Consider the following 11,855-nt stretch of genomic DNA (forward strand, 5'->3'; position numbering starts at 1 on the left):
CCATTCCAGAGTCCTGCACTGAGACTTTTTCTCGCTGTCTTCTTGGGAACCATAGTGTCCCTGATCGGAGCTCAAAGGAAAGCCCCGCACCTTATGTGCTGTAACACATAAGTGTTCTTTTTTTTTCCAGTCTTCAAAACTGCTGTGGTCCTTGTGTATAAAGACGGTTCCAAGCAGAAGAAGAAACTTGTAAGACTTCTTACTTCACCCCTGGTTTGAAAGTAACTCCTTTTCTATCTGCTTCATAGTTTTATCTGCAGAATTAACACTCTGCCCCTTTGTCAGGCATGATCCTCTTATGATTTCTTTTCTTTCTTTCTTTCTTCTCTCTTTCTTTCTTTCTTTCTTTCTTTCTCTTTTCCTTCCTTCCTTCCTTCCTTCCTTCCTTCCTTCCTTCCTTCCTTCCTTCCTTCCTTCCTTCCTTCCTTTCTTTTCTTTCTTTTTTAATACATTGGAAGTGTTGCTAAGAATTGGAGGAAATTGCCTACCCTGCCTTCTCTTTGGCAGGCTCACGTTGAGAGCTTGTAAAGTGAAGAGCTATTTGGGTCTGTCATGGCCAGAACTTTCTTGTCACTTGTTTCCTTTCTCTGTCTCCCTTTTGGGGACTCCCTTTCCTCCTCCTTACCGCGTCCTCACCTGGATTTGGTTAGCGAACTAATTTGCACACACCTCTCCCCCTCCCCACCACCTGTTTATCACACGGCCTCTCACTTGCTGCTGGATGAATCAAGGTGCACGTGGTGCCAGGGTCCGTCCAGACCAGCACGGGGCATCTCAGCCTCACTGGTTGTCTGTTGGGGTGGGAGTCGGGGGGAAGGGTTCAGTCCAGGCTTGACACAGCCCATCATGCACCTGGCTCCTTCTCTTCCTGCAGGTAGGATCTCACAGGCTTTCAATTTATGAGGACTGGGACCCCTTCCGGTTTCGGCACATGATCCCCACCGAAGCTCTGCAAGTTCGAGCTTTGGCAAGTGCAGGTAAACCCGGGAATGTGCCGGGTGCGTGTTTCCGATGTGTGTGTGAACATTTGGTCTGAGTCCATGTTCTCGGTGTACCCACCGTGCCTCCCTTTTTCTTTCATATTTATCTCTTTTCCCTCAGTCTCTCTACTGCCTCTTGTTTACTCAGCCATGTGTTAAATATTTGAATGAATGAATGAACTGAGTGAATGGATGGAATGCCTTCAATATTGTTTCAAGGAGTTCTGGTCAATTCTGTTATATATATTAATATTATAGTGCCTAATACCTGAGTAGCAGTGAGCCTCAGACTTCTGGACAGAATCCTGGAGACCGTGAGCTGATAAAGCCCATATAAAATAACTCACTAGCTTTTTAACCGGGAGGCCTGTCAAGACCACCAAAAGCACAAAATAAAGCCATTAAAGACCTACGTGTGTGTGTGTGTGTGAGTGCATGTGTGTGTGTGTGTGTGTGTGTGTGTGTGTGTGTGAAGCCTTACAAATCTTTGTATTAGTATGAAGGACTTTGAAATGTCAGTTCTTTTGCTGTGATCCAAATAACAGTGAAGCAAGTTGTCGAAGACCAAGGAATGTACTTGTTAATATAAATTAGGTGATGGTTTATGATCAACAGAAGACACGTGAACGCCAGCAGGGCATTGACCAAGGCAAGGAATATGTCTGTGCCTCAGAGGCCCCACCCAGGGCTTCATTTGAGGCCATTCTAGGGAGGAGCAGTCAGCAATGACTCTCCTGAGCACAGCCCAGCGGGAGCACCTCTGGGGGTCAGGTGGAAGCTCTCAGGCCACACCCATTCCCTATCCCATTTGGACAAGCAGGTGCAGCGGCCTGGTAGTAAAGGGAGGCCATGGAAGGGACCACCACAGTGTACACTAGACCCGTATTTCTGTATCCTCTTCTGTGAGCATTAAGTTCTCGATGCCCGGGGCGTGTTCCTCATCCTTTTCCCGTTTTGATGTGTCACCTCCATGAGCAATAAAATTGGCTCTGATCCTCATAAAATCAAGCCCCATGTCATGTGGTTTCAGTGAACCTTCAGTGACTCACTGAAATTAAATTAGGTGTAGTTTGTCTCACTGTCGCGATCTGTTGCAGTAGAAACAATCAAATGCAGAAACCCCACAGGACAAATGTATTTGGGATGATCGTTGGCCTTAAGGTTTCGTTCCAACCTTCCAGCACAGTGATTTACTCTGGTGCCTTTTTACTGTATTTGATTTGCTCGAACCTGGAAGTTGTTAGCTCTGCCACAGCTGGAACAGAATCCCAAGAATTGGCCACTTAAACGCTCTTCTTATCTTACTTTGCAATCATAGGTTGCAGATTGTCTAGTTCGTATGTTGTGCCTGGTTTATAAATGGGAAAGCTTGCGTTCATAGCAAACTGCCGGCTTCTCGGCCAGAGATTTTGCCTTTGTTGAGGACCATGTACATAAAGAATTTAAATCGTAGAAACAAAGCCATGTTTGTGATGTGCCTTTCCATTCTGACTCTGCTTTTCATTCAAATCCTATTTAAGGTGATCAAGATAAAAGCTTATTTAACCGAGTTAAAAAGACTAGCCAACCTGCTTCTCGTTATGAGATCCATTCCAGTGTCTCTGAGAAATCAGAACACGCAGTTTCTTGATTTTTATCTTCGTTTGGGAAGATTCGTGAACATTTTTGCCGAGGAGTCCTGGTTGGGGTTGAATCACGTGGGTACAATGAGGGTTTGTGCCCAGAGCCCTGTACCACCCTGGGCAAGGCTGAGACCTCACAATGTGCACTTTTGATGTGTGCAGTAATTGTTCCTTCCACAAACACTATTTATGACTTCAAAGGACATGATACTGCAGTCACTGCAAAGCTTAGAAATGACTTTGAAGTACAGCCGTCCCCCACCTTCTCGGCATCCCAGCTTTGCTTCCCTCAGAGTGGGCACCCTGGGGGTACTGAGAAAGAGAAGGCCCATCTGTTTCTAGGACCTGCTTGTCCAGGGCATAGGCCTGGTCACTCACAGGGAAGGAAGACTCGTGGACATGAGGACCTTCATCCTGATAGCACTGGCCTGCTGGACTCTACACTGGACTCTTGGGTTCTGTCTAATCCAACTGTTGCCCAAAGAACTACTCACTTAGTGGAAATAGTTCAGCCAAACAGGCTGTGCATCTAAAGGGGTAGCTCTTTAATCCCTATGATTGACTGACTGCCCTTTTAGACCATCTAGCGGGACGTTGTAGCAACTGGAAATTTTCCAAGCGTTCTTTTTCTTAATACCCATTAAGCTTTCACTTTGTCTCTCTGAGCTGACTGGATGGCGGTGAAGTACCTTCGGTCTTGGGAGGCTCTGCCCTGTTTAATCGTACACCAAGGCGTAGAAGATCCTTTTGTGAAAATGCAAACATGTCTCTTTGAACCAGATGCTAATGCATTCTTGTTTTTAACGTATCCAGATGCAGAAGCAAATGCCGTGTGCGAAATCGTCCACGTAAAGTCTGAGTCTGAAGGGAGGCCAGAGAGGGTCTTCCACCTGTGCTGCAGGTGAGCCTGGGGCCGTGAGACACAGACTGTGCCGCCCAGAGGGAAGGGCCGTGACCTCCTGGCATCCCCTAGATCCCTGCTGGGCTCTGCCCATCAGCCTCTATATCCCTAGATGCCACACACTTTTTCTTACACATTAAATACCACCGATTGGACAAATTAAACATCTTATCAGAACATAGACAATAATCTCACTTAATTTCTTCTTATTTTTTTATTTATCTATGTATTTGTTTATTTATTTGGAGAGAGAGTGACCAATCAGGGGAGGGGCTGAAAGAGAGGGAGACAGAATCCCAAAAAGGTGCTGTGCTCTCACTGCAGAGCCTGACTTGGGGCTCCACCTCATGAACCATGAGATTATGACCTAAGCCGAAACCAAGAGTCAGACGCTTAACCGACCGAGCCACCCAGGTGCCCACTACATGCATTATCCCATTTAGCCAGACTGAGGTTCTGTTATTCTGTTTTACGTATGGGGAGCCAAGGCTCACAGAGGGTACTTTGCCTAAAATACTATAGCAAGTGAACAGTGAGTTCAAACTCGGGTAGGTTTGACTTCAAGCCAAAGGTTTGTGTTTCCGTATCACCTCTCCGTGCTGGGTGACAGGAATCAGCAAGGGCAGAATGTAGGAAGCTGTTGGGACTAGAATTGAACGATTTTTCAAATATTCCACACGTGGTTTGATCGCCATCTTTATCATCATGATTTCGTTGGTAAAGTCCATAGGATCGGGTGAGGCCGCCCCTAGATGCCATATTCATCATAAATAAGGAGTACCAGGTACCCCTTGCCCCAGGGTAGAAATATTGACAACCTAATTAGAAAAATTACTCTTATCTAGGAAGAACTTTTTTTTATTGTGGGAATTAGGACTTGGGAAGATTTTGCAGTTCTTTACAATTGTAGCTTTAATATTGACTTGTTGTGGGGCGCCTGGGTGGCTCAGTCAGTTAAGTATCTGACCTCAGCTCAGGTCATGATCTCGCAGTTTGTGGGATCGAGCCCCACATTGGGCTCCGTGCTGACAGCTCAGCTTGCTTCGATTCTGTGTCTCCCTCTCTCTGTGTCCTTTCCCCGTTCATGCTCTGTCTCTCTCTCAAAAATAAATACTAAAAAAATTCTTTAAAAAAATATTGACTTGTTGAAATGTGTCATGAGAGTAGCTGATGCTTAACCTAAGGCCAACTCTAAAGGAAACTAAGGTCGTTGGGATGTCTGTCTTTGGGTGCTCTGCCGACCTGAGAATCCTGGGGTTCATTTGCCTCTAAAAAATGGTTTGGAATGAAAGGCCTTAAGTATCAAAAGCAGGTTCTGACAGCTTCTCAGTGCAGGAAAAATGTATTCATCCATCCATTCATTAATGGGTTGCCTGTCCCACATTAGCTGCAGGAGATGAATCACAAAGTGTAAAGGGAAAGAAGTATGTGTACTCTATCACCAGCGAGGAAAACGTGGCTCAGCGTAGAAATTGGAGTTGTGGCCTCTTTGACCTTTGGTCCTCAGGGAATTTGTTAGGCTGCCCCCGATACTATTAGAAGATCCCCGTGTGTTAAGTACTTTTTCCCCTAACGCCTGTAAATCTCCTTTCTTTTCATAGCTCTCCAGAGAGCCGGAAAGATTTCCTGAAGGCTGTGCACTCAATCTTGCGTGATAAGCACAGAAGACAGCTCCTCAAAACGGAAAGCCTTCCCTCATCCCAGCACTATGTACCTTTTGGAGGAAAAAGATTGTGTGCGCTCAAAGGGGCCAGGCCAGCCATGAGCAGGGCAGGTACTGTGGGGATTCAGACGTTCAAGATCCCCGTCACCCCGACCCCACTGTAGAACTGCAGTGAGCTTGACATTTTTGTTGAGCAAGAATTAGATGTGGCCTTGTGGGGGGCTAACGTTGGAAGACAGCTCTTTCCTGGTGTGAGGTTCCTCGCCCTTGCCTCCTTCCCGGCAGCTCCCTGGGGATCCACCCTTCATTTACGCCTCTTGCCCTCCCTCCAGCTTCCCTTTGCTGCCCTCTTCCTTTTTGGCTGGGGACTCCTCTCTCATTCGCCAACCCAGGAAGTGAGCGCGTTCTCTTTCTGGAGGGGCTCTCTCGGCCTGCTTGTGTAATGAGAGTCACTGCTTTGCATGACAGCCCGCTTTGTCTAGCAAAAAGCAGTGTGTCATGCCTCTGCAAGGTCACGGCCCACCATTCTGAGAACACGGTGGCTCTGTAATTTGAAAACAACAGCAATGCCTGTTCTCAATAAGGATGCCATGTTTGGTAGACCAGATGACACATCAGATGTTTACCCTTGCCTTGTGCCTGCAGCTTGATTTTTAGCTTTTCAATGTTCGTTTGGGGGAAGTCTTGAGCTGCTATTGGTAGAGAGGAATCTAGAGTTTAAATAGTCCCAGAGTAAATATTCTTTTAGGACTGGAATCATCACCTTGGAGCAGTGAGGAAGGAAGATCTATACTACCATCTATAAGTAGCAGTAAAATATATCTAGGAAGAAAGATATTTTCATAACATAGGTATTAATGACATCAAGATATTAACACCTTTATCACTCCTTTCTTAAGAGGTGGCTCCAAGGTCTGCAGGGAATTTTCCAGTAAGTGAGACTTCCTTTGCATTTGCCAAGAAGGCTCTGACCTTTGTCTGGGTTACCGTTCCGCCTATTCACGATTGTGTTGAAGAGGCATAGATAGAATTGTGAGTGGTTGGAGGTTTTTGTATACCTAGCCTACATAGCTTGACATGAGATGTTATGTTCTTAAAGCACCTTACATTTAACTAATGTTGGGGGTTAGTTATCTTGAATCTATTCTCCAATCAATTGATAAATGTCTATTGAAAACCTAGTGCAGTTGCATACCTCTGTATCCACAGTTTCTCACAGAGTCCTCATGTTAAGAAAGCTTTGCAGATCCCTTCATAGCTCACAGTAGAGCGTTTCTCCTTTGAATTGTCTCACCTCATCCTTTCACTTGCCAGGGAATGTTTAAATTAGGGTTGAGAATACATGCACCAACCTCAGGAAACCTGCCCGTCCTTGACTAGGTTTCAGTTGTTAATCAACGAACCTAAATTCAGAGCTGCATTTACTTTAAAACTAAGCACTTTTAGTCTGTAGGACACTCAGAAGTTTTCCTGCTGAGCCCCCTTTGGAAAGAAAACCAATCCACAGGTACACCATCCTGAAAACCAAGAGAAACCCTCGACATCAGCCTGTTGGCTTTGGCTGGTGGAAGATTTTCTGCCTGACGGTTCATAGTTAGCAGAAGAAAGTTTTATCATTCTGCTTTTGAAACTCTTCACTATCATCAGCATCTTCACATTAGGTGATTTGTAAGGTTTTTTTTTTTTTTTAATATTTTTTTATTTATTTCTAGGAGAGAGAGAGACAGCGTGAGCAGGGGAGGGTCAGAGAGAGAGGGAGTCACAGACTGAAACAGGCTCCAGGCTCTGAGCTGGCAGTCAGCACAGAGCCCGACGCGGGGCTCGAACCCACGAACCGCGAGATCATGACCCAAGCGAAAGTCGGACGCTTAACCGACTAAGCCACCCAGGCGCCCCAACGCATTAGGTGATTTAAAGATGCTGCTTGAGTGGGTCAGCCAGCCCGAGCTGGTCACAAGTCTTAACAATGAATTGGGAATACTCAAATCAGAGATGGTCTCCCCGAACCCTGTATAACATAACTGTCCAGGTTATAAAGTATCTTTTTAACAAAGGATAAATACTCATGCTTCATTATACGTCGTCATAAATACCCAGGTAGTTTATTTCTCTGTTCTGATTGAAAAGGATCTTGCCTCAGTACTCAGTCTGAAAGTACTTTATGTCTGCCAATCACTCAATTAAATTTTTTCTTGTTGCAAGATTTTTGTATGAAAAGTTTCAGACATATAGAACAGCTGATAGAATTATATACATACAGAACCTACCATCTACTCTATAATTAGGATTAGTTGGGGTTTTTTTTTGTATTTTCATTATCACATATCCACCCATCTATCATCCATCAACTCATCATATTTTTGACACATTTCAAAAATGCAGACATTAACACACTTTACCCCTTACTTTAGCAATGTAGACCATTGGCAAAAATATTTCCAGTAGCCCAATTTTGAATTGAGGTAGTTCCAATATGGTGATTGGCGAGAGCCAGGTTCCGCTATGGTGACATTGGGATAAAACTGAACAGGAATTTTTGCTTTTACCCAGTGGAGTAGAAGTAGTGTTTTTCCCCCCTCTTTTTCCCATTTTTTCCCTGGAAACCTTTTTTTGATTCCCCTCCATGGTCAAGAGTGATGTCCGTTCATTCCATGTTTTCAGCTGTTAGAATGGTGATGGAAACATAGGGATCTGAGGCAGAGGGTGGCCTGAACGGGAGGCCAAGTTAGGCCATCGTCTGACTCAACTGTCCCCGTACCTGCTGTGTTTGGAGTCACGGCTACGTTCGGCAGTAATTGGGAATAGCCATCTTCCTTCTTACACTGAAAGCAGTTTAGTGGTTTTTAGGGCTTACGTTCTGGGAACGTGGCTCCTAATAGGGGTTTAGGCTCTTCCCCTCCACCAGGAACCCATGTTGCATTCCACCTTCTCGTGTCTAATGCCACAGCCACTTGGCTAGCAGGGACCGGGCAGCGGTGTTCCTTGTGTGTGTGTTTTCTGTGTGTGAGCGTGTGGTGGGAGTGTTCGTTCACTTGCTTGAGTGGCGTCTTGTGTGTTTTGAAAAGTCTGGCTTCCTAGAGGGCAGTAGGTTGAACGAATGAATTCAAAGATGTGTTTTTTCTTAATGGTGAGTCACTTTATACGACACTTCGAGGATCAGTGGCATATACTATTTATATGGGTGTCAAATACTATTTATTTCTCATTCCACTCAGGCACCGATATTTTAATGGATTCGTAGGAGAGAAATTGGTGGCACACAGAATGTAGTCAAGAGGAACTAAATCTCATATCTGCTCAGCCTCACAGTTCCTGTGGGACTTTGTCAGAAAAGAGGGCTGGGCCGAAACTGGAGACTTGCTATCTCTGAGAGCCACTCTCCTGGAGGCTCTGCATGAGGGACGCCATGCCCTTAATTCACTGCAGATCCTCCAGAAATGGGACATTTGGTTTCCCGGAGAGCAGTATAACTTGGACCAGAACTTGTGCCTCCTTGATGTATCATGGTGACTTCTACGAAGCCAGTGGAACCCTAAAAGCACCCGCTCCCCTTACTAAAGACCCATCCCAGCTAAATGACCCTAGGACAGAGCACTGCACCATGGGACATCATCAGGGTTGAGGGCACTGACTCATCCCAGGGTCAGTGGTCTACATGAGTGCAGCCCAGGGTAGAGAAATGGATTGTTTCAGAGGGAGGTGAATCCCCATTTCCCCGTAACCAACAGCCCCTATGTCCCTCTGTTCCCTCCGCCCTTCGGGCTGTTGCTATGACATCCTCCAAGTCCAGACATCTGTCCAAAATAAAGACTCTAAGGCAGACTGGTGAAATCTGGACTTTAAGCCCCGAATGACATCAAGGCACTAAATAAATACCATTTAGCATTTCTTTTTCTTTTCTTTGCTGTCTGGATTTTCATCGCATGTAAAGCATGTGGGGGTTTTCTTTTTATATTTTTGTGTGTGTGTGCAGTGTCTGCCCCAAGCAAGTCTCTTGGCAGAAGGAGGCGGCGCCTGGCTCGAAACAGGTTTACCATTGACTCTGATGCCATCTCGGCCAGCAGCCCGGAGAAAGAGTCCCAGCAGCCCCCCGGTGGCGGGGACACTGACCGATGGGTAGAGGAACAGTTTGATCTTGCTCAGTACGAGGAGCAAGACGACATCAAGGAGACAGACATCCTCAGTGACGATGATGAGTTCTGTGAGTCCGTGAAGGGCGCCGCGGTGGACACAGACCTGCGGGAGCAGCTTCAGGCTGCGTCCATCAGTCAGCGCGAGAGAGGCCGCAAAACCCTGGATAGTCACGCGTCCCGCATGACGCAGCTCAAGAAGCAAGCCGCCCTGTCGGGCATCAATGGAGGCCTGGAGGGCCCCAGCGAGGAAGTCATCTGGGTTAGGCGTGAAGACTTTGCCCCCTCCAGGAAACTGAACACTGAGATCTGACTGTCACTTTCCCCCTAGAGAGTGTGTGTAGATACTCCCCCGCCCCCCACGCTCCGCCCTCACTCTGCCCCCTCCTGTCCCCTCCAGGAGGAGAATGTCCCCTTCGGTGGCAGTCTTGCACACACGGTTTTGGCAGCTTGACTTTGTTGCAAAGCCATGTAGCCGCCCAACTTCGTCATCTCTCATGACATCAGAAAGAATTGTTCAGAATCCCAAGTAAGCTCGAGTCCTATCTTCTGTATATTCCTAAGGGCTTTTATTTATTCTCAACTAATCAGGGCCAGAAAAAATAAAAAGTAAAAAAAAAAAAAAAAGAAAAGAAAAAAGATTCTATAGCACTGGAAAGAGAATTACCCCCGGCGTTTAAGTATGTTACAACAGATTAGTTGAAGGGATAGCACAAAAAAAACAATAGTAATAAAAGTCACTCTATCTGAAATCAGTCCAGGAACCATCTCTTAGTTGGGGAAACCACCTTCCAACAAAAACACAACAACGCAACTGTACAGTTTACAATGTTCTTACTCCTTCCCCTCTTAAATGTCCGAGAATATCTGTGTATCTTAAGAATGTGTGAGGAGACGGTGGAGATGTATGTTTTGATGAGCTGGTTTTCTTTGTTTTTGTGGGGTTTTTTTGTTTTTGTTTTTCTTCTCTCTCTCTTCTGTTTCGGTCCATGGCTGGTCTTACTCAGTGTCAGTGTTTGGAAGTTCTAGTTTTGCAGAGAATTATAAAGATGCCAAATTCTTTGAGAAGAGATCCAAATTTATCACTTGAAGAAAAGAAAAAAAATACCACTATTTTTTGTATTTTACCTGAGATGCAGAGGCACAAACAGATAAGAATTTTACAGTGTTAGTGTAACTCTGGGTCTAAAAAACTGAGGATTTTACCTTTTACAGAGAGAGTGAGGCATGGTAATTTTATATTTATATATGAAAGGCCAACAAGATGCTTAGGAGAAACTTTTAAAGAAACAGATTGCTTTTTTTTTTTTTTTGAATGTTTGAATCTCTATTTGAGATGGGAGCTTGAATTAGACCTGATACCCGAATGGGCAGTGTGTTATGTCTGTTGCATGTGGCGAGGGAGGGGAGGCTCCTTCTCAAGGGGTTGCCATGGTGATCATCGGTGTTCCCATCAAAGTTGCATCTTCATCCATAGATTACCCATCCCTTCCCTGACGGTCCACACCAAACCCCTTAACAAAACAGCCCCTTCGAAAATCTGTCTTGTGTTTAGTACTTTCTACATGCCAACCAAACAGGGTAAACATGCTACACATCTAACGTTCTAAACAGGTTTCCAAATAGCAAGAGCAAAAACAAGTTAAAGCACTTTCGATTCTTTTAAAACGGTTTATAGCTTTTTTTCCCCCCTCCCATTTCACAATGTCCACTTCCTAAGAAGGGTTTAAATAATATGAAAACTTTCTTTTTGGGGAAAATATCTATTTGGTGTTTGACACATCAGTAGGTACTTTAAAGACCTGAATTTTATAGTAGCTTTAGGAATTATATTTTATAAAAATCAGTTATGACTTTATATTTCCAGACAATAGAGAGTTCAGAACATCATGCTCGTGTGCCCCTGCTTGCTTTGCGCGCTTTTCCACCCCCTCTATCCCTCCCCTTTCGGGTTTCCAGGGCTTTGAGCTTGATCTTTTGAAAGTTTTATTCTATTAAATTTTTGCTATATCTTCTGATTTTCTTAAAAAGCTTTCGAATGGTTTCTATACCCTTTGTACCACTGCACTGTTCCATATCACCTCTAGTTCGATTGTGTCCAGATGGAAAACTGAAGCAGAGGCTTCTGGTAGTCACACTTATGAGTCCCAGTGCAGCGGTTCTGTCTGAAGATGCTAGAAAGTCTGGTGCTTAGAGCGGATGCCATTGTCTCTTGTACATAAGGTCATGACGTGTCTATGTCAAAAGTTCTTATATATTTCTTTTATAAGCTGAAAGAAGGTCTATTTTTATGTTTTTAGGTCTACGAATGGAACGTTGTAAATGCCTGTCAAACAATAAAAATAATGAAAAGTATCTGGACAGTCCTGTGCCTTTTTGGACGGGAGGATGGGGGCAGACTATTGGCAGAAAAGAGGAGATTCCTGGGAATACTCTCTCTCTCTCTCTCTCTCTCTCTCTCAATAATTATCATGATCATCAAGGGAAAGCTGACTTGGTAGAGCTTTTTGTGCTTTTGTGACTTTAAAAAAATTTTTTTTGTGGTGGGGGCACCTGGGT

General features: G+C 44.8%; 1 protein-coding gene across 1 annotated transcript in view; it reads left to right on the plus strand.

The window, feature by feature from the left end:
* TIAM1 (TIAM Rac1 associated GEF 1) overlaps positions 1-11,651 on the plus strand; it is a 210,243-nt gene extending 198,592 nt beyond the window's left edge. The window contains exons 23-27 of the mRNA XM_077760193.1: positions 131-189; positions 875-977; positions 3,416-3,503; positions 5,105-5,277; positions 9,140-11,651. Coding sequence (XP_077616319.1) covers positions 131-189; positions 875-977; positions 3,416-3,503; positions 5,105-5,277; positions 9,140-9,609 — 893 coding nt within the window. The 3' untranslated portion in view covers positions 9,610-11,651. The remainder of the gene's footprint in view (positions 1-130; positions 190-874; positions 978-3,415; positions 3,504-5,104; positions 5,278-9,139) is intronic.
* Positions 11,652-11,855: the final 204 nt, after the last annotated feature.

Source organism: Crocuta crocuta, unplaced genomic scaffold (assembly GCF_008692635.1).
Source record: "Crocuta crocuta isolate KB4526 unplaced genomic scaffold, BGI_CrCroc_1.0 scaffold369, whole genome shotgun sequence".
Classification (NCBI taxonomy): Eukaryota; Metazoa; Chordata; class Mammalia; order Carnivora; family Hyaenidae; genus Crocuta; species Crocuta crocuta.